The sequence below is a fragment of the Theileria parva genome, chromosome 1 (assembly GCF_000165365.1).
Source record: "Theileria parva strain Muguga chromosome 1, complete sequence, whole genome shotgun sequence".
Lineage (NCBI taxonomy): Eukaryota > Apicomplexa > Aconoidasida > Piroplasmida > Theileriidae > Theileria > Theileria parva.
The window spans coordinates 638519-660299 of record NC_007344.1 but is presented as its reverse complement, the minus strand read 5'-3'; the positions used below and the strand labels follow the sequence as shown (position 1 = coordinate 660299).

Sequence of the window (21781 nt, the reverse complement as noted above, 5' to 3'; positions counted from 1 at the left end):
TGTAAAAAGGGTAAATAAGGTGGTAAAAGGGAAAAATATGAATAAAATTAAAATTTTTAAAAAATTTATTTCACGGCATTTTTATTAATTTACAATTTTTAGAATATTAATAAACTGTATCATATGTAGTATCGATCCTTGTTTGTGTATTTTTCCAGCCAGAACATGAATTTGACTCCAGAGTATGTCAGGACAGCCGTTAAAAGGTGAATCCACCCCGTTGCAAAAAACCGAGCCTTCAATCTAAACCAACGCATCAACAATTTTACTCAAATTAATAATTTAATTAATTTAATTAATTAATAATTTAAATAATTTAAATAATTTAATTAATTTAATTATTTGTTAAATGGGAGAATTGTTAAATGAGAGAATTGTTACATTAGTAATCTTTGTAGGAATGTTGGATTATAGTAGACGTATTTGAAGGCTTGTTTCCTTCTTTCATCTCTTTCTCTTTTAGTATTTGGGCTTGGGTCCTCAAATATTTTTTGATATTCGTCTGTCACTTTGGAGATAAATTCAACGTCCCTAAAGGATTTAACGCCTCTACGCTGGAACCCCAAACACAAATTTTTACCACTCAAAACACCCAAACGCCGTAAAACATACATTTACACCGAAAATATAAATTTACACCGTAATATAAATTTACAACTTAATATAAATTTACAACTTTAAAATGGATTAGAAAATTATATGAATTAGAAAAATATATGTGGTAGATTAATTTGTGTTGTGGTGTGGGTGTTATGGAGATGTATTGGATTCCACGTTCCTCGGCCCAAGTGCAAATTCGTTACACGCCACCAACGACTCCTTCACACACGAAAATACCTACACAGCTCTCAAACCTCTTTTAAACTGTGTAAACTAAGTAAATATGTGTAGACAGTGTAAACTAAGTAAAAATGTGTAGACAGTGTAAACTAAGTAAAAATGTGTAGAAAGTGTAGAGAATGTGTACGGATTGATTGAAGATGTGTTCGTTGTTGTTGATGTTGTCGAGTAGTGTTTGTACTTGTTGGATTTGGTTTCTGATTTCGGAGTAGTCGAATTTGGTGGATCTGGGCGGGTCCAGCTGTTCATGGTAGAACGTGTGATAGGGTAAAAGCGATGACAGAATTTCGGATAAAAGGTACTTCCTGCGACCGTCCACCTCAACACTCGAATACTGCACATCTATCTTCGGCTGCTCACCAATCACATTCCTACAGTCCTCAACCAAACAGTTCTTCACACTAATCACATTATTAAACATATTAACCATATAATAGAGTATAATTAACTATATACCCCGAGAGGGAGCTAAATTAACTGTATTAACTACTACAGTATTAACTACTTAACTATATTAACTATATAAGGGTATATAATAGAGTATATAAAAGTATATAAGAGTAAATTAACTATATAATAGAGTATAATTAACTATATAAAAGTATATAAGAGAATTAACTATATAATAGAGTATAATTAACTATATAATAGAGTATAATTAACTATATAAAGGTATATAAGAGTAAATTAACTATATAAAAGTATAAAAGAGTAAATTAACTATATAAGAGTATATAATAGAGTATAATTAACTATATAAGAGTATATAAAAGGGAATTAACTATATAAAAGGGTATTAACTATATAAGAGTATATAAGAGTAAATTAACTATATAAAGGTATATAAGAGTATAAGGGGGTAGTGTACCGTTTGCGTTTATTGGATAGTGAGTGTTGGAATGATTCCATGATTGAGGATGCGGATGAGATGGCGTTGGTTTTGAGATTATTCATGTGGTCGTTGTCCGCTTGGATTTCCTCGATCACGTGGTGTTTCTCTGTCCTCACCGGGACAGATTTAGGAACCGGCACAAATCTCTGTCCCGACACTGGAACCTTCTTAAATCCTCTCACACCCGTAAAATTGCTAACTCCATGATTAACTCCAGGAACTCCATGATTTATTCCATGTACTCCAGGGTGATTAACTCCAGGAACTCCGTGATGATTGACACCGTGGAGATTAACGGTGTGAGGATTGTGAACATTGTGAACATTGGGAATGTGATTGAAGTTGTTGAGGTTGGACATGTAGTTGCCAATTCCATGTTGCTGACTGTACTGTGACATTAAGTTATACTGGGACAACTGCTGTAACCCGCGGTTCCTGTACTTGGCATATTCAGGGCTATTAATCTTACTATTTATCATGTAATAATTATACACCGGGTCCTTATCTACTCTAACAACTCCCGGTACTTCTCTAACAACCCCTGGTACTTCTCTACCAACTACGGGAACGTCACCTCTACCAACTACGGGAACGTCACCTCTAGTAATATCTGTACGGTTCATAGGTACGATCCTGGGATCTGCCAATCTACTGGGATCTACTCTGGGATCTGACCTACCAGTCACATCTCCCCTAGTGACATCTCCAACCCTGTTAGTATCTCTGTTGACATCTCCAACCCTATTGGTATCTTTATAAAGTGTGTATGGATCGGTATTGTTATAATTTTGGTGGTAAATGGGTTTGGTATTTGGAAATCTCTGGTACGAGTTGGGATCCCTTGGACCAGATTGCTCAGCTCTTGAGATAGATTGCTCAGGTCTTGAGGTGGTTTGAGTATTTTCTGGTTTCTGTAGTTTCCCTAAGCCTCTGGCTGTGGGTCTACCTCGTGACGGTGTCCTCTGACGTGAGTGTGACTTCTTGGCGTCCATTGACAACATCGCAGTCGCCGCCTCCTTAAACGACAGTGACGCGTTAAAAAAGTTCTTGTTCGCCAAATTCTCATAATTCCTCGAAAAATATAACTCGCTCCTCGGTAAGTCACGAGGTATCTCGGGTCTAGTTAAGTCCCTAGGGATATCTCTGGGCAAATCTCTAGGGATATCCCTGTTCAGTTCTCTGGTTAATTCTCTCGGTAAATCCCTGGACAAATCTCTGGACAAATCTCTAGTTAAATCTCTGTTAAGTTCTCTGGAGTCTGTACTGGGCCTACTGGCCATTTGTCCGTTATAGTACATATAATTTGGGTAATACACGTCAGGTTCGTTCTTATATCCCGGGATATTCCTCTGGTAATACGGGCCGTTTACTGAGTTACCAGGAGCCACTGTAGACCCTGAGTTACCAGGAGCCACTGTAGACCCTGAATTACCCTTGGGGAACGAATATCTTACATTATCTTGATATTGTACGGGGATGGGTTCACTGTTTTGACGATTAAACGAATTTGTACCATCAAGCACTTGACCTTGGTAAGGTAAACTCACACCATCCACAGAACCCACCACATGACCAACCTGACCATACTGGACATTCTTCATATTATTCAACTGTACACTATTGTTACTAGAGCTCACACCATGTGATTGTATACTATTGGAGCTTATATTATTAGAGGTTACAGTGTGTGACGGTATACAGTGTGAGGATACGTAGTGAGTGCTGGGTTTAGAGTAATTGTGTGAATTTGGTACATACTGTGAACCCTGTCCATACCCATTAGAACTCTGACCATACGCATTAGAACCCTGATTATACCCATTAGAACTCTGACTATACCCTTGAGAGTTTGTCTGACTAAATGTGCCAGAATTGGGATAGTGTGAGTTGGATTGAGAATTGTGAAAGTGTGGGTTGGAGTGAGTGTGAGTATAATTGTCATAGGGTACGAATTTGATGTGTTCGGGGTTGGAGTAGGATTCAGGGCGATAGTTGGGATCTGACTGCGGCTGTGAGTATCCAGACCAGTCAGAGTAGAACTCAGTCTTACGAAAAGGGTTCGTGCCGTCACCCATGACTCGAAATATTCACAACTTTCATCCCGAACAAACTCAACACTAAATAATTTTACAATAAAATTTTACAATGGAATGTTATAATTTGTTAATGTTACAATGAAACGTTACAAAAAAATGAAGTTATAATTTGTTAATGTTACAATGAGAAGTTACAATTTGGAAGTGAAGTTATAAAGAAGTGAAGTCATTGAGGGAAAAATTAGAGAAAAATTTTAAAGTTAACATATCTCACAAATTTACATAAATTGGTAAATTTTGGAAATTTAGGAAATTTAGGAAAATTAGGAAAATTAGGAAATTTAGGAAATTTAGGAAATTTAGGAAATTTAGGAAATTTTGGTAAAGATCCAGAAATTGGTAAAACTTCGTAAAAAGGGTAAAACTTCGTAAATTGGTAAAATTTCGTAAAAAGGGTAAAATTTCGTAAATTGGTAAAACTTCGTAAAAAGGGTAAAAAAAAGAACTATTAGTTATTAAAAGAATTTCATTGAAATAATTGAAATTTTAAAGTTAAAATTATTTTACAATTTTAAAATTGAGATAATTAGAAGAAAAAATTCCGGTAAAATAAAAATCCTATGGAATAAAAATCCTATAGAATAAAGATCCGATGGAATGATAAAATGGGATGGAATGAAGATCCGTTTGAGAGCACATTAAACGAAATGTGAGAGTGGTTAATTTTGTGTAAAATTGAAATTTGGTCTAAAATAGCCTCAATTTACTTTAAATCTTTGATAAAAATTTGATAATAAATTAATTTTACATGATAGAATTAAATTCCACGTAAAAAAATAAAATTATTGAAAACAAATTAAATTACTGGGAACAATTTAAAAAACTGGGAACAAATTAAATTACTGAGAACAAATTAATTTACTGAGAAAACTTTTGAAAAACTGGGAACAACTTAAAGAATACTGAGAACATATGACTGGCCCCCATCTGATTTTGGGTGTGATTGATTTACTTTTAATTGTTTGATTGAATTCTTTTTACAATTCAATAGGATAATTTCATCCATGAGTTCAGTGAAGTATTTAGTTTTATTTACTTTGGTTTGTGTTGTGAGTTTATTTCAGCCTTCCCAGTGTCGTCTGGACTATCATTTCTTCTCTGATTTCCTGAGTAAATATTCCTTCACGCTGCCGTTTAAAATGGCCGAAAAAACGCCCAAGGACTGGGTCGACAGCCTCGTCAAAAAACACAAAGTCGTCGTCTTCTCCAAGTCGTTAGTTTCCCACACAGTCACCCACACTCAGGTACTGCCCCTACTGTACCAGAGCCAAAGACGCACTCAAAAAACTCAACCTACACGATCTCGTAACCCTCACACTTCCCACTCTATCAACCCATTCACTCATTTTACTTAATTTTATTTAATTTACTCATTTTACTTAATTTTATTTAATTTACTCATTTTAATTAATTTTATTTAACAAATTTAAATAATTAATTTAATTTTAATTTAATTTTAATTTGGGTGAAAATGTGTTAGCACGTGGAGGAGTTGGATTCTAATCCGAACATGGACCAGGTCCAAGATTACTTAAACCAACTCACAGGTAAAAAATTAATAATTAAAAATATTCAAATAATTAAAAATAATTAAAAATAATTAAAAATAATTAAATAATTAAATAATTAAATAATTAAATAATAATTATTGATTGTTAGGAGCGAGGAGTGTCCCGCGTGTGTTTGTGAATGGTCGTTTCTACGGAGATTCCACTAAAACTGTGAGGAATCCAATGTATTCTAATGAGTTTCACAGGTTTCAGACGTCGAGAGTGGGAAGTTCATGGAACATTACAAGAAAACTGACTTATAACCACACACCGACACTTTTTACTAACTCCAGTCATTTAATCTTTTAAATGATTCTTCACACTTATTTTTACACTATTTTTAAATTTTACCTTTACCCCTTCACACTACTTGCCAGATTTCACACTTAATAATTTTTGTATTATAAATGTAAATTAGTAAATTTTGTAAATTAGTAAATTTTGTAAATTAGTAAATTTTGTAAATTTTGTAAATTTTGTAAATTTTGTAAATTTTGTAAATTTTGTAAATTTTGTAAATTTTGTAAATTTTGTAAATTTTGTAAATTTTGTAAATTTTGTAAATTTTGTAAATTTAGTAAATTTAGTAAATTTGTGGTTAATTTTCCAAAATGTTTTACTTTTGTAGGAATCTCAACCATTCCCAAAATTTAATAAAATACTCACAAACAAATATTTTACAAGTAAAATATTATTCCAAATTTTATAAGGTAAATTTTGCAAGATTTTTGCAGATTTTCAATTTTTCACCTGGTAAATTCTGTAAAAAAGTCCCTCTCCTTCCCTGTGCCAGGAGATTTAATCACACTAAATCAGAAAATGCCACAGGATTTCCCTACCTGCCAAACACACCCGAAGAAACACACCAACTTATCCCTCACCAGGACACTGTGGTAACTCCTGTGACCTCTGTAAACTCTGTGAACTCTGTGAACTCTGTAAGCTCTGTGAGCTCTGTAAGCTCTGTGAGCTCTGTGAATAACTCTGTAAACTATGTGAATGGTTCTGTGGGTTCATATTTTACGGATGCTTGTTCGGGTATAATAAAGTTGTATTGTGATTCTACGGATCCGAACTACTCTCAGCCGTGGCAGATGAGGAAGCAAATCAAGAGCATCGGGTAACCCGAACCAACTAATAATTCTTAGTTCAGCGTTTGTGATTAAGGATAAACTAATCCTCACCAACGCACACTGCGTCTCCTGGCAAAACCGGTGCCTAGTCAAAAAACACGGGTAACACACACTACTCACACGTTTACACACTTAACTAATAATATACTAAGTGTATAATGTATGCTAATGGTATGGTGTAGATCGACTAGGAAATACATTGCTAGAATGATTGAGATTGGTCATGAGTGTGATTTAGCGGTGTTGACTGTGGACGATGAATCGTTTTGGGACGGGATAACACCGCTGGAATTCGGTGACGTGCCGAATTTACACGATAACGTTACCGTCATCGGGTATCCCACAGGCGGTGATAACCTCTGCATCACTTCAGGCGTCGTATCAAGAGTCGATGTTACCACATACTCACACTCCAATTTTCGGTATCTCACATCTTTACACTATTTACACATTTTTTACTATTGTACACATTTTACACATTTTACACATTTCTTACTATCTTACACATTTCTTACTATTCTACACATTCTTACACATTGTTACTTTTTACACACTAAATAAGACACGTTTACACACTTACACACTAAATAAGACACGTTTACACATTTTACACACTTACACACTAATGTGTCTTATTTAGACACTAACGTGTCTTTTTACACATTTTTACACACTAATTTACAGTATTACACATCTTACACACTACTAATTTACACATTGTTAGATTATTGTGTGTGCAAATAGATGCAGCGATAAATTCGGGAAATTCTGGCGGTCCTGCGATAAAGGATGGGAGGGTGATTGGTGTGGCATTTCAGGCGTACGATGAGGCGCAGAACATCGGCTACATCATACCAACCTGCATTATTAACCAGTTTCTAAAACAAATCCAACTTTTCAACAAGTACACAGGATTCGTCAACATCGGAATCACATACCAACTACTCACCAATCCCTTCCTCAAATCATTCCTATCTCACAAACAACGTAGTCACTCTTTTATACCTTTATACTGTAGATATTACTATACTATTATACTGTAGATTATACTATACTATTATACCATAGATTATACTATACTATTATACTATACTATTATACCGTAGATAATACTGTAGATAATACTGAGTTGGGATTAGGGGGTGGTATAATGGTATGTCAGTATGACGAATCGCTGAGGGGAGTAATAGAGACAAATGACGTGATTTTGCAAATTAACGGGCATCCCATCGCCGATGACGGGACTGTACACTTCAGGTAACTTACCCACTCTTACCCACTCTTACCCACTCTTACCCACTCTTACCCAGTTATACCCTGAATACCCAGTAATACCTTAGTTATACCCTGAATACTTAGTAATAACATATATAATATATATATACTGTGGATATGTTTAAATTGTGTAGAGGGGATGAGAGAGTGCACTTGGGGTATTCGCTGACTGATAAATTCTGCGGAGACGACTGCGAACTACTCATCCTACGCAATAACAAACTCAAAAAAATCCATGTAACCTCTAACCCATTTTAACACATTTTAACCCACTAACCCACTAACCCTAATTAGAAATTTGTAAAGTGATGTTGATGAATGTTGTAGATAAAGCTTGGGAAGCCGAGCTATTTAGTGCCGGAGCACCAGTGGGATATCATGCCCAGATATTACATCTACGCAGGACTCGTTTTCATCCCACTCTCCATGGAATATCTCAAAGTATTCTTCCCCTATCTCTAACACTATTTTTACCACTATTAACCACTATAATTAATTATTATCAACTGTATAATAGTTAACTGTATAATAATTACTGTGACATTGTGTTAGGACGAGTTTGGTAAGAAATTCTATGAGAGGGCGCCGACGGCGCTTTTGAAGCCGTTGTCGGACATGTTTGCGCGTGAGAGTGGTGAGGAGGTGGTAATACTAAGTCAAATCCTAGCCTCAGACCTGACCATAGGATATGATTTCAAGAACATACGCCTGGTCTCAGTCAACAATACTAAAATTCTGAACCTTAGGCATTTGGAACAGGTGTTACTCAGTGCTGTGGAGAAATACGTTAAGTTCCAGTTTGAGCAGGATATCCTAGTGGTCCTGGAAACCGCCAAAGTGCCCGAATTCGAACAACAAATACTACAACAACACGCAATCTCAGCTCATAAATCTAGAATTATCTAGTAACAAATTGTATAAAATTATTGTCTGACAAGTTTAAAGGTCTTTTTAAGGTCAATGGAGCTTAAAATTGACAAGAATTCAGACTCCAAAGACTTTATCCTACGACCTGGTCCAGAGTAACTGAGCTCATTTGTGTAACTGGGCTCATTTGTGTAACTGAGCTCATTTGTGTAACTGGGCTCATTTGTGTAACTGGGCTCAATTGTGTAACTGGGCTCATTTGGTGATTCCCCGCTGAGATTGGGTAAATTCGATTTGCCTGAGATTCCTGGCCCTAACCTTAAACAGGGACACATTTTAATTTGTAATCTCACCCAAACGTGAAGGAATTTATAGTGTAATCCAAAATTATTTAATTTCACATGTAATTGATGAATATTATAATTTATGAATATATAATTTATGAATGTATAATTTATGAATATATAATTGATGAATGTATAATTGTTAGAATCATTTGAAATGGGTTTAAGATGTTAATTTTGTGGATTCCACGGGTTTGTTAATGTGTAAAATATTTTCTTTGGGATGGCTAATTTTTTTAATTTTGTTAAAGTTTTCAAAATGTTTCATTTTACAGCGGGATTTAACATTTCACAGCTCTGCGGTGAACACGATTTGTTACAGAGATATCATGACGAATCGTACTCCGAAGCATAAAAACTCCTTCCGCCCGGGTAAAGTCCAACTTGTAAAAACCCTAAAACAACATCTCGCGGATTCAAAAATCGTGGTACAGTTCAGATTAACACGTTTGAATCACAGACTAAGATCTTACATTAAGGAAAATTTACTGAAACACTTTGAACCGAGGGACGGTAAACTACCGTACAAAATGCAACTGATAAAAAACACAATAATGTTAAGAGCTGTGGAAGGAACTGAGTTCGAACCCTTGAGTTCCAGCCTAGAAAAGACTAACTTGTACTTTTTCATATACGACGATACTATTTTCCCCAAGTTCATGTCCGTGGTTAACGGTATGAGACGCGCTTCTAAAATTGTTAAATGGCGTTTTGAACCTCATTTCGGCTGTTTTGACCATACGCTAGTTGACGGGAATAGGCTAAGATGTCTAAGCGCACTCCCTGAGAAGAAGGAATTGTGCTCTAGAATTCCTCATCTGCTGAGAATGCCATTGTATAAACTTATTAACTCTGTAAACGTCGGTCAATCTCTTGTTAATTCACTAGATCAACTACAGTCCAAGTTAAACACAAATCAATCTAATAATTAATTTTACACTTTAATATTGTATTGTTATTCTTAGTATATAAGTATATTATGTATGTAGTATAGTATCTAAGTATATTATATATATTATATATATGTTAGTATTTGGTAGATGTCTGGGTTTAGTGTTTTTGGGTAGTAAATTGCGTATCTTAATCGTGGTATAACACTGTTTACAGGGTTCTAACATACTATTTACAACAGTATTAAACAGTATTAAGAGTTATGAAGTGTTAAGTAATGTAATAGAATATACTCTAGTATACTCTTAATACTATACATATACAATATATACTATAGTATATTATATATAGTATAGTATTATAGTAGTATAGTTATTAGGTGTCTGGGTTTAGGTAGTAAATCAGGTGTATATTACACAGGGTATAACAACTATTACACATATTTAAGCTTACAATAACAGTATTAAGGGGTATTAATTGGTGTATACTGCTGAAATAAGTGTTATCTTAGTGTATACTAAAGTGTGTAATATACCCTATTGTACTCCTACTACTATACTACTATACTATATATTAATATAGTATATTGTATATGTATAGTAGATTAGATTAAGAATTAGTGGTAAGAGAATTGGAGGTGTTGAAGTTGGTAGTGAAAAGAGTTATTTGTGTAAAACGGTAATTCTCGTTTTAAAGAAGTAAATGAATAAGGGTTGGGCTCCATCTTGTGTTTCCAAACCACTGTTCTTATGTCTAACTTCAGTACAAACATCATTATTAATTATGTATATGAAATCTGTGTTGGAGATATTTCCTTATTGGTAGTAAATTTAGTTATTTGGGACACATCAATCATCTAGACAATAGTCAACAGTTCTTAGTAAGGTAACTCTTAATAGTATTAAATAAGTGTTTTAACAAGTTAATTACGTAATTTAAGAGTTAATTAAGCTTTATTGTGCTTTATTAAGTGTTATTCATATTATACTATATACATGATATATACTTATATAATATACTACATACACAATATATACTATACTCCTATATATATACTATAGTATATATTATATATAGTATAATATTATATTAAGACTTCTGAAAGAGATAAATGTATCCGTGGTGAATGGGTGGATTAGTGGACTTGGTAATTCTGGTGTCATTGAATGCGTACCACTCGTTATCCTTCTTCAAGTGACATATATAATGCCCTGAATTCACATTACTCCCGATATGCGTTATAAACCCAATCAGATCATACACTACAGTCTCCCTCACATTATCACTTAGCTGCTCAGTTTTAAGCTGTTCATAGTAACTCACAACTTTATCCGAGTTACCGTAGAATCCAAGTAATTTCATGTTCTAAACTTTATTTACAAATTGTGACTTACTAAATGGTCATCCGTATGGCCAAGTTGACGGAGTTTACTCAGGCTACTGCTAATGGTATCAGGGTCTGTCATGTTACCGAGGATCCAATTGACACACACATCGACATCAGTAGACTTATTCACAAAGTGGGATCTCCTACATAAAATTATTACATGTTAATTAGTAACCAGTGGTATTGTGTAAAATGTGTAAATTGTGTAAAATGTGTAAATTGTGTAAAATGTGTAAATTGTGTAAATAGTGTGTAAAAATGTGTAAAAATGTGTAAAAATGTGTAAAATTGTGTAAAATGTGTAAAAGTGTGTAAAAAGATGCCTGATATCGAATTCGTTGAATCCCATGAGTAGTAGTTGGTTGAGGAACGATTCGTCGACTTCATAAAATCCTGAATTGCGTTCGAGAGGTGGCTGTGTGTAGTCTTGGAATTCCTTCAAGTTCAGGTGATTCAGGTTTAGTTCTAATTTCTCCCCGGTTATCGTCACTTTGTTGAGTAACTTTTTGGGCACTTTGTCCATGTAGAAGCGGTTCAACTTGACAAATAAGTAACTTGGCGCGTTTGTCAAGTTATTATACAAGTTCGCCTTGTACACCTTGCCACTACTTATATAATCCACCAACACACTACCATACCAACCCAACACACAGTCCTAAACACATTAGCTGATCAACTGAGTTAACTATTGACTAACGGTGATATCAATTTCTATGTCATTTATATCATTTATGTCATCTATGTCGGTGGAATTAGAATTCAGGGAGTTAATTTTTGAGTTAATAATGTCCATGAGTTCAAAGGGTAAAATATGCGTCTCCACGTGATTTACATTAACTAACTTCAGCTCTTCACAAATTATTATTTGGTTCATCTGAACAATGTGAACTAAGTTGTCAGTTACTTGGAGCTGGAAAAGTGATTTAAGATCTTTAATGTTGTCGAAAAGGTAATTAATGAAAAAGCTCAAAAACTCCTCAGCATCCTGCTGCTCATTGTTATTAAACACACTGTTGTTCAGTCCTATGGCAATTCAGTTTACCTGTTTATACAATATCTAGTACCCACAGGGTAACTATAACTGAGTAAACAGTAACTATAACTATGTAAACAGTAACTATAACTGAGTAAACAGTAACTATAACTATGTAAACAGTAACTATAACTATGTAAACAGTAACTATAACTGAGTAAACAGTAACTATAACTATGTAAACAGTAACTATAACTATGTAAACAGTAACTATAACTGAGTAAACAGTAACTATAACTATGTAAACAGTAACTATAACTGAGTAAACGGTAACTATAACTATGTAAAGTACTGAAAACTGGGTAAAAATACTGAAACCTAGGTAAAAATACCTAGAGTGAATTTGAAGAGGTTTGGGTTAATGTAAAAGCAGTCATGCGCTAAAAATGAGTTTCACGTTTTAATCTTACTTAGCACTTGGGTCAAACTGTCATCAGTTTCGTGAGATTCACTCAATAAATTTTTGTACTGATCGAGAATTTGGTTGCATTTGTGTATGAAAACGTCGGTGTTAATGCATGTACAGATTTTAGCGTATTGCAGGAGGAACAAATTCACATTCTCAAATTTCTAAAAATAACTTAACTACCCGAAAAATACATTTTGCAGGTTGGTTTGATAGTATTGAAGGAAAAAGTCGTTTAGTTCCTTAACGTTGTTTAGCATTTGTAACACACTGTTGAGGTAACAGTTGTTACCCAGGTTCAGTATCCCAATCAACCTAATAAATTTATACGGCTGAGTTATCAGTTACTTGGGCTGTAGATGTATGAGTGAAGCTCCACTGGCGTCTGAGAGCCAGTTGTAGTTTTTATTATCCTCAAGCTCAAGCTCCAACAACGTCTTCTCAGTCCTTCGCAAATCACTACAATATTATTATCCTATTATTATTATGTAATAATTGTGTTATTGTGTTATTGTGTTATTGTGTGGTGAGTTACTGGATGTTGATTCCGAAGTGTTTCAGATGTTCCTCCAGGAGAGGATCAATCACCAGATTATCCTCGTCCTAACAATATTATACTCAGTTATAATGAGTAAATAAACTAAGTAAGTAGGTACAGGGGAGTAACTGTAGACGTCGGCTGAGTTTGGCGTGACGGTACCGATTTTAACGGCTAAATGATACTTAGATCCCGTCTCCTAAGAATAATTTGGTTAACAGTTGAGTACGTGGTAGTGTAGAATTGCAGCACCCTCAGTGCCGTCCTGACACCCGCCACTGTTATAGTTCTTCCGACCACAACCAACATATCTACACCATTAACTTTATAATGTTTATTTATGTTTATTTATGATAATTTATGATAATTTATGATAATTTATGTTAATTTAAGGTAATTTAAGGTAATTAGAGGGGTTATTTGGTGATTGAGTGGTTAAATAGTTTGTGGGATGGGTATTGTGATACCCATCGGAAAGATTGAGCCAGAGGTTAGTAGTGGCATTGCATTTTTCACAGGATAAATTGTCATAGTCAATCCGCTTCGGATTCTCAACCTGATACAAATCCCGCGCATACTTCGACTCCTACCAAAATTACTCAGTTCCAAATTATCAAGTAACTCATAAGTAAATAAGCTGTAAAATTAACATAATTGGGGTAAAATTAAGGGTAAAATTAGAGATAATTAAGGGTAAAATAAAGCTAATTTAGGGGTAAAAATGACTATTTTAAGCCTAAAATAGGCCAAAATAAAGGTAAAATAAGACCAAAATAAAGGTAAAATAAAGGTAAAATAAGGCTAATTTATGGGTAAAATAAGAATAATTAAGGTAAAATAAGGCTAAAATAGGCCAAAATAAAGGTAAAATAAGACCAAAATAAAGGTAAAATAAGCCTAAAATAGTCCAAAATAAGGCCAAAATAAAGGTAATATAAGTGTAAAATAAGACCAAAATAAAGCCAAATTAGAGCTAAATAAGGGGTAAATAAGGGGTAAAACTGTGTAAATTGAAGATAAAACTGAGTAAAGTGTACGTTGAGTATGTTGGAGAATGTGAGTTGGTTATTTTTAAATTCGTATCCGGCGTGTCCAATTATCGAATTACACAGCTAATCACCAAAATTAGCAATGAGATTACAGTAACTAAGTTGAAATACGTTGAGAAGTTGTCCGAAAGTGTGATCTAGGGGAATTGAGCCCAGCTGAGGTGAAAAAACATTATACTCAACACTTTCCTCAAACACTTTCTTCTCACTTACGCTAACACATTTGTGAATTTCATTTACTTACACCAATTCTGACTGGTCGGTAGTGTTGAATTCGTTAAGGTCGGGTTCTTGTTGGCATGGGATAAGGCGTTTGACAATGTTGAGGTAGATGGCGTTGGGGTAAATGGGATCGAATTTGAGCAAGTCTTTACCAAAAGATTGATACGTTAACAAATTCACGTAAATTCCTCCCAAGGAATACTCAGTGTCAATACTAAATTATTTATTTCACAAATTTATAGTTGAAATTTAGGGAAAATCAGTTGTTTACCTGTAAAGGCATTCGGATTTGTGTACAACAGTGCTAGAATCAGGAATTAATAAACCCAAGTCACTACACAACCCATCAAACTCAATCGATCTCTCCGACATCACAATATTTTACAATTATTTACACAATTCTTAATATTTTACAATTATTTACAGAATTTTTAATATTTTACAGAATTTTTAATATTTTACAAAATTAATAATTATTTACAAAAATTTGATGAATTATGTGATTTCCCCATCTGAGTGTGAAAAAAAGATTAAAATATTAAAATATGTACAAAATATTGATAAATTTTAATAGTTTATTAATTTTTTATTATGTATTAATGTTTAATGTGTCGTCCATATCAACCCATCGCAGTAATAATAAATTACATTTCAGGCGAGATTCTCCGAAATATCTAATGATTAATGAAAAATCCTTGAGTGGGATAACAAGTTTAAACCGTGTGGAGTTGAAGATTAAAACTTTTTGGGGCAAGGAATCTCAGTTTAATTCTGAGATTCCAGTCACCGTAAGCCTCAACGACACTTTCCTCAACGTTAAAAAACTAATCTCCAGCAAGACTGGAATCCCCGTAGAACTGCAGAGTCTCTACCTACCACTGCGTAACACACCTGACTCAGAACATAACTCCATTATCTTGAGTAAATGTGTGAGATTAAGTGATGCGGACAGTGTAATGAGTTGTTTGCGTAGTTGTAGGATAGGTTCCAGGGCGTTGGAGCTTGAGCTCTTGCTGGATTTACCAGCGCCGGCCTTTAAATCCTCAACGCCAAACCCGAACCGAATCGGCGATTACCTCACAGCCGTAGTCAGGTACAACAATTTACTCACTGCGGGCACTGTTACACACGGAAATTGCGCAGATAATATCAACTCATTCATCAAACACGCCGAAGTTTACAATACCAAACTTGGGCCAACTGATAGTACAAATGGTACAGAGGGTACAGGGGGTACAGAGGATAGAGGGGGTACAAAGGGTATAAAGGATGAGTACGTGGATAAAAGAGTTTATGTGAGGATATGTAAGGATTATCCGAGGAGTTCGAATGTGTTGAGTGAGCGTGTGGGTAATTTGATGAAAAAGTATTTGCCGATAGATTTGGGAAATACTTTAAAACTCTCAGCCTTTTGTTTACTTTTAAAATTGAATAGTAATTTTAGTAAAACAGCTTTGGATCTCATCGGACTGGTGCCACTAGTGTCAGTGTTCGTCCAGACGAGGCCGGGGATTTTATGCTACAAAACACTTTTCCACCTCATCGCACAACAGTACATTCCCAAACGTATTTTACCCCTATTTTGGAGTTATTTAGGCGTTATTTTAGAGTTATTTAGGCCTATTTTAAGGCTATTTTAAGGCTATTTTAGTCATTTTGGTCATTTTTAACTGTTATTTTACGCCTATTTAAGGCCTAAAATGGCTATTTTTGGCCCTAATTTAGCTTTATTTTGGGCTTAATTTTGGTTATTTTTACCCTATTTTACTCAGTTTTAGAGTTATTTTAAGCTTATTTTACTTAGTTTTAGAGTTATTTTAAGCTTATTTTACTTAGTTTTAGAGTTATTTTAAGCTTATTTTACTTAGTTTTAGAGTTATTTTAAGCTTATTTTAACCTTATTTAGCTTTATTTAGGCCTTATTTTAAGCTTATTTAGGCTTGTTTTTAGTTATTTTTACCCTAGTTTAGAGCTATTTTAGGCTTAAAATAGCCATTTTTATCCTAAATTTGGCTTAAATTTACCCTCATTTTACCCCTTAATTAGCCTTATTTTAGCCTTAAAATAGTACTGTTTATGTCTATTTTTAGCTTAAATTTACCCTTAATTACTCCCTATTTATGCTTAATTACGCTTAATAATGTTGTAGTTGTGTATAATATATTACCGGCGCACTTGGCTGAGAAGGTGCGTGTAAGCTAATCTCATACCACGTACGATATATAATATTATCACTTGTCTTTGGACGGTCTAGCCCACTCAACCTGTAGAAAAATAAATAATAATTATATTACGTTGAGTAAAAGGTTGTTGTATCCCCAGCGGTTAAACTTGTTAATCGCTTCCCTCGCATCCTCCTTATTCACATACGTCACAAACGCAAAACCCTTCGGGTTCTGTGTCTCCCTACATTCAATATAGTCAAATTATTAATTATATATTCAAGTAATTTAGTTATAGTAATAGTAATATGGTAATAGTTGGGTAATATAGTTAAGTAGTGTGGTAACAGTAAAGTAGTGAGATGTAACTTGTATTTGGCGAGATAGGCTCTGTGAATGCGTCCGACTCTGCCGAATAGCTCCGTTAAATCCTTCTCTCTTATGTCCTCACTCAAATTCGTTATACGTATCGTGTTGTCATCCTAATCACAACATTATCTCCATTTTTATGTACAGTTAAGTAACTGTAGATTAGTAACTGAGTAAATAATGTATAATAGTGTAAATAATGGTAAATAATGTAAAATAGTGTAGATAGTGTAGATAGTGTAGAGAATACGAAAGATCTTCGTTCTCCTCCTTCTTTGCGTGATGGAGGGACGTATTTGGCGGGTGCTTCCTCTTCAACTTCCTCAGGCTAAAATTAATTAATTTACACTATTGTTACCACGTTATCCTCCTCTTTCAGGCTCTTAAACTTTAACTTCAAGTCCCTCGACAACTTCAAAAAATTCGCGTCCACAGGCTAACACATTGTTCATAGTATAAATAATTGTAAAATAGTGTAAAATAGTGTAAAATGGTGTAAAATAGTGTAAAATAGTGTAAAATAGTGTAAAATAGTGTAAAAAGTGGTAAATAGTATAAATAGTGTAAAAAGTATAAAAAGTGGTAAAAAGTGGTAAAAAGTGGTAAAAAGTGGTAAAAAGTATGTTGAGTTACTGAGTAGATAAGATCTGAGTCATCGTCTTGATTGAGTCTGCGTTCATTGCGTGAGAGTTCGATGATGATTTCTTCGTTGGAGACGAAGCTGGAGCCGGTGTCGTTCTCGTCAGTCAGGTTAAACGGCACTAAATTCTTCCGCTCAAACACCGATTTGTGAATCCTCTTACTCACCCTTATCTCCTTCACACGCTTCGTTATCTATAACACATTAATACCTCAGTATATTGTAATACATAATTAATATACTAAGCTAACTGTAAAAATAGGTAAAAATGGACTAAAATTAGGGTAAAATAGGGGTAAAATATGGGTAAAATAAAGATAATTAAGGCCAAAATAAGGTCAAAATAAGACTATTTAGGGGTAAAATAAGCCTAAAATAACTCTAAAATATGCTTAAAATAAGGAAAATTAGAGGTAATTAAGGCTAAAATATGCTTAAAATAAGGAAAATTAGAGGTAATTAAGGCTAAAATATGCTTAAAATAAGGAAAATTAGAGGTAATTTGAGGCTAAAATAAGGGTAAAATTAAGTAAAAAAGTGTGAAAATACTTTAACGGAGTGTCCGCGGCTGTTTCGTGAGTAGGAGACGAGTGATTTAATGCCTTGTGAGTCTGTGGCGATTTCAAATTCTTTGAGGTGTTGGACGTTTAAATTCTCATTATCGTAGTCGTCGTCGGCTTCAATGTCGGCCCACTTCGTCTCACTGCTCAAGTCATCTAAAAATATTTTCACTAGCTCAAAATTACTCTCGGGAATCTTCATCATAAATTATTTACTTAATTTTTTAGTAAATTATTTAAAAATTATAAAAGAAAATCGGTGATTCCACTCCCCATAGTAAATGTTAAAGTAGTAAACACATATTAAATATAGTATAACAGTCATTGGTAATGAGAATTAATGTTAAGTTCGATGAGATTTTCAACTTCTGTTTCCTAAATCGGAATAACAAAGTTTTAAAATATTACGTCAGGTTCTGTTAATTTATTTTTACTCCTTCCTAAAATTATTTTTATCAACTTTTTTACCATACCTTGACGTATGAAAAGGGTTGACACGGATAAAAATATTATGAACAAAATTATCAACACTCCTAAACGATTTTTTAATGAGTTACGGAACCTGAAATTTTAACCCTTAGCAAATCCCAACTTATCTACAAATTATAATACTACTGTCAGTGTGAATATGATGTGTAAAAGGTACTGGACTTCCCATTAACCAATTGATCTCAGCCAGCTCTACACTAATTTTAACACTCCTAATTATACTACTGTTAATTATACCACTGTTAATTATACCACTGTTAATTATACTACTGTAACTGTTAATTATACTACTGTAAATGGTAACTATACTACTGTAAAAGATAACTAATGTTAATTATACTACTGTAAAAGATAACTAATGTTAATTATACTACTGTAAATGTTAACTTAATTATACTACTGTAAAAGATAACTAATGTTAATTATACTACTGTAAATGTTAATTAGTGTAAGAGTTAATTAGTGTAAGAGATAACTGAGTGGTACGTTCTAGATTGATTGGTAGTATTTTGGAGAGTCCTGGTAGGTTAATGGCTTGTCTGATTTTGACTTTGCTATTCCCAAGTGTTAAACTCTTGCAAAATCTATTACACAAGTGTAAACTCAGTAAACTACTGTTTAGGCCCGTCTTGAAATAGGTATGATAATCTTAACCGTGATCGCCTCGAACAGGCTAAATCATTGTTACACTGTTGAGTATAGTGTGAGATTACATTTCCAGAGAAGATTAGTGATTTCTTTATCGACGTATACGGTAGTGCCATTCTCGGTATTATATATATACTCCTTCACCTTATTATCATTACCTATTCACAGTATCCAAACTTAACTAAAGAATTACATGTAAAAGTGGAGAAGAACGAGAAGAGAGTGAGGAGGCATTTTTCCTTATCATAGGCGTCCAAGATGATCCTAGGATTGATCCTACACACCTCAGCAGACACACAAGGACTCAATCCTATCTCCTATCAACATAACTTAGTATTATCAAGTTTTAATAGTAATATAGTAATATGTATAGTAACTAAGGGTATAAAGTAAAGTAGCTCCCTCTAGGGGTATGAAATTAATTAGCTCCCTCTAGGGGTATATAATTAGATAGCTCTCTCTTGGGGTATATAATTCTAGGTATATAGTTAAGATAGCTCTCTCTAGGGGTATAAAGTTAACTATAGTAAGATAGCTCCCTCTAGGGGTATATATTTAGATAGCTCCCTCTCGGGTATAATTCTAGGTATATAGTTAAATTAGCTCCCTCTTGGGGTATATAATTCTAGGTATATAGTTAAGATAGCTCCCTCTAGGGGTATATAGTATAGTATTATAGTAGTAAAAAGGGGTAGTATGTAGACTAGTGTGAGTGGTGGTGAGAACTGTGTAAGTATTACTTGGCATAGGAGTTGATTGAGTGAGGAATCTTGATGAAAAAGATGAACACAAATCTTGTGTAAGTGTGTGTCACGACAGTAAATTAACCGAACCTCCAACACCCAAAATACCAAACCCAAGATACCATTACGCATAATACCAATAGGGATAAAACAATAGGGATAATATTTTACAAGTGAGTATAACATGTAAAATTCACATGGTAGATTAGTGTAAAAATGTGTATGAGCTGGGTGTCGGAAAAAAATCCACAAATTTATGAAAATATTCTAAAAAATATATTAAACGTATTTTACAAGAAATTAGGGTAAATATTGTGGAAAAAAGTGGTTAGACGGAGTGAGCTGTAAGTGTGGCAACCACCCCCTTAGGATTCCACAGTCAATATAAACCAAATCCATAAAGTGCTAGGCGGATTCCAACCTCTCATAATTTACATTAATTTACCCCGTCAACCATCAAATTCTCAAACCCATGACATAGATCCCATTAGCGTATCAGCAGTTCCAACTAATTTAACATAAATCAAATTAGTTTATGATAAATCAAATTAGTTTATGGTAAATCAAGTTAGTTTATGATAAATCAAATAGTTTTGGGAAAATCCGATTTTTTCATGGCTAAAGATTTGTTATGATACCAAGAGTATTCAAGTGTTAAACGCAGTCTCAAACCAACGCTTTCAATTTTTAACGTAGTTTTAACATCTGTTAAATCTCACTCAAATTGCGCTAATCCGCCAAAACTCTCAAAATTTTAATTTTTAAAATCTTTTCAGAATTTTATAATTTCAGAACTTTTTTCAGAATTTTTAACAATATTTTCAGAATTTTAAAAATTTTGGAATTTTTTTCAATATTTTCAGAATTTTTGTCAATATTTTGGAATTTTATAATTTCAGAACTTTTGTCAATATTTTGGAATTTTAAATTTTTTCAGAATTTTAAAAATTTTGGAATTTTATAATTTCAGAACTTTTGTCAAAATTTTGGAATTTTAAAAATTTTGGGAATCTTCCGGAAATTCTGAACTTTTGTAAATTCTAAAAGTTTGTAAACTCTGTGAAATTGTGTGAAATTTTGTGAAATTTTGTGAAAATTTGTCAACTCTGAAATTGTGAAATTGTGTGACTGTGTGAAACTTCGTAAATTTGTGTTTGTGTGTGCGTATGGAGACGAAGAGGCAGTGGATGCAGTCGTTTGATGGTAGGATCCGTGTGGGTCCGGAGTACCAGGCCATGATTCCGCCCTTTTGCAAAAACTACCAATCGCACCAAAACGACATTAACCCCAAAGACACACAAGAACCAAAACCCCCACTCACTCAATCACACTCTGATCCTCTTCAATCCCATCAATCTTTCACTGAGTCTTACCAACCATTTACACAATCTTATGAACCATTTACGGAATCCTATGAACAATTGACCGAGTCATTACATCAGTGTGAAGAGTATGAAAATGTGGATTTGGAGGATCAGTGTGATATATCGAGTCATATAAAGTTTGTGTCGGAGGAGGAGTTGGGCCGATTTGAGTCGGACACGAAATCTTTAGAACACTACAACTCTGATAAAGAATTTTAACCTCATAATCTCATAACTTACACTAGTTTAACTTACACTAGTTCTGTTTACCTTAGTTCAGTTT

General features: G+C 34.0%; 11 protein-coding genes across 11 annotated transcripts; 5 read left to right on the top strand and 6 right to left on the bottom strand.

Annotated features, from left to right (window-relative positions):
• Positions 1-31: 31 nt before the first annotated feature.
• On the bottom strand, positions 32-697 carry TpMuguga_01g00322 (putative integral membrane protein). The gene is made up of 2 exons (XM_760756.2): positions 382-697; positions 32-243 (listed from the first exon to the last, which is right to left on the bottom strand). The coding sequence occupies exons 1-2, from the start codon at positions 612-614 to the stop codon at positions 120-122; spliced, it is 357 nt and encodes a 118-aa protein (XP_765849.1). The 5' UTR covers positions 615-697; the 3' UTR covers positions 32-119.
• TpMuguga_01g00321 (uncharacterized protein) lies at positions 698-4123 on the bottom strand. The gene is made up of 3 exons (XM_061304974.1): positions 1709-4123; positions 968-1241; positions 698-837 (listed from the first exon to the last, which is right to left on the bottom strand). Exons 1-3 carry the CDS (start codon positions 3805-3807, stop codon positions 751-753), a joined length of 2460 nt encoding a protein of 819 aa, XP_061161550.1. The 5' UTR covers positions 3808-4123; the 3' UTR covers positions 698-750.
• Positions 4124-4742: 619 nt separating this feature from the next.
• TpMuguga_01g00320 (glutaredoxin 11E) lies at positions 4743-5698 on the top strand. Its single transcript, XM_760754.2, has 5 exons — positions 4743-5041; positions 5073-5133; positions 5309-5375; positions 5488-5549; positions 5585-5698. The coding sequence occupies exons 1-5, from the start codon at positions 4833-4835 to the stop codon at positions 5639-5641; spliced, it is 456 nt and encodes a 151-aa protein (XP_765847.1). The 5' UTR covers positions 4743-4832; the 3' UTR covers positions 5642-5698.
• A 134-nt stretch (positions 5699-5832) lies between these two features.
• DEGP9 (Trypsin family protein) lies at positions 5833-9027 on the top strand. The gene is made up of 8 exons (XM_061305188.1): positions 5833-6498; positions 6527-6613; positions 6694-6933; positions 7236-7498; positions 7630-7768; positions 7921-8023; positions 8114-8227; positions 8339-9027. The coding sequence occupies exons 1-8, from the start codon at positions 5990-5992 to the stop codon at positions 8690-8692; spliced, it is 1809 nt and encodes a 602-aa protein (XP_061161948.1). The 5' UTR covers positions 5833-5989; the 3' UTR covers positions 8693-9027.
• On the bottom strand, positions 8696-9166 carry TpMuguga_01g02285 (uncharacterized protein). Its single transcript, XM_061305205.1, has one exon. It carries the CDS (start codon positions 8986-8988, stop codon positions 8710-8712), a length of 279 nt encoding a protein of 92 aa, XP_061161949.1. The 5' UTR covers positions 8989-9166; the 3' UTR covers positions 8696-8709.
• Positions 9028-9934, top strand: TpMuguga_01g00317 (Ribosomal protein L10 family protein). Its single transcript, XM_760751.2, has one exon. It carries the CDS (start codon positions 9198-9200, stop codon positions 9927-9929), a length of 732 nt encoding a protein of 243 aa, XP_765844.1. The 5' UTR covers positions 9028-9197; the 3' UTR covers positions 9930-9934.
• Positions 9935-10955: 1021 nt separating this feature from the next.
• On the bottom strand, positions 10956-14984 carry USP5 (Ubiquitin carboxyl-terminal hydrolase family protein). Its single transcript, XM_061304973.1, has 17 exons — positions 14795-14984; positions 14558-14737; positions 14413-14515; positions 14290-14364; positions 13720-13838; positions 13482-13563; positions 13371-13451; positions 13250-13317; positions 13063-13173; positions 12909-13029; positions 12719-12878; positions 12641-12688; positions 12180-12298; positions 11973-12149; positions 11599-11930; positions 11283-11418; positions 10956-11253 (listed from the first exon to the last, which is right to left on the bottom strand). The coding sequence occupies exons 1-17, from the start codon at positions 14893-14895 to the stop codon at positions 10978-10980; spliced, it is 2289 nt and encodes a 762-aa protein (XP_061161549.1). The 5' UTR covers positions 14896-14984; the 3' UTR covers positions 10956-10977.
• Positions 14964-16933, top strand: TpMuguga_01g00315 (Ubiquitin family protein). Its single transcript, XM_760749.2, has 2 exons — positions 14964-16089; positions 16673-16933. Exons 1-2 carry the CDS (start codon positions 15069-15071, stop codon positions 16723-16725), a joined length of 1074 nt encoding a protein of 357 aa, XP_765842.1. The 5' UTR covers positions 14964-15068; the 3' UTR covers positions 16726-16933.
• On the bottom strand, positions 16672-18492 carry eif3g-a (Eukaryotic translation initiation factor 3 subunit G-A; the record flags this gene model as incomplete). The annotated part of the gene is made up of 8 exons (XM_760748.2): positions 16755-16787; positions 16818-16929; positions 17055-17167; positions 17305-17382; positions 17413-17490; positions 17688-17888; positions 18244-18410; positions 18441-18459. 8 exons carry the CDS (start codon positions 18457-18459, stop codon positions 16755-16757), a joined length of 801 nt encoding a protein of 266 aa, XP_765841.1.
• An 83-nt stretch (positions 18493-18575) lies between these two features.
• TpMuguga_01g00313 (putative integral membrane protein) lies at positions 18576-20452 on the bottom strand (the record flags this gene model as incomplete). Its single annotated transcript, XM_061304972.1, has 10 exons — positions 18576-18629; positions 18663-18694; positions 18728-18787; positions 18817-18850; positions 18901-18935; positions 19230-19327; positions 19359-19416; positions 19457-19549; positions 19585-19708; positions 20132-20320. 10 exons carry the CDS (start codon positions 20318-20320, stop codon positions 18576-18578), a joined length of 777 nt encoding a protein of 258 aa, XP_061161548.1.
• A 725-nt stretch (positions 20453-21177) lies between these two features.
• Positions 21178-21741, top strand: TpMuguga_01g00312 (ELM2 domain protein; the record flags this gene model as incomplete). Its single annotated transcript, XM_760746.2, has 1 exon — positions 21301-21717. The coding sequence occupies one exon, from the start codon at positions 21301-21303 to the stop codon at positions 21715-21717; it is 417 nt and encodes a 138-aa protein (XP_765839.1).
• Between the last annotated feature and the right edge of the window lie 40 nt (positions 21742-21781).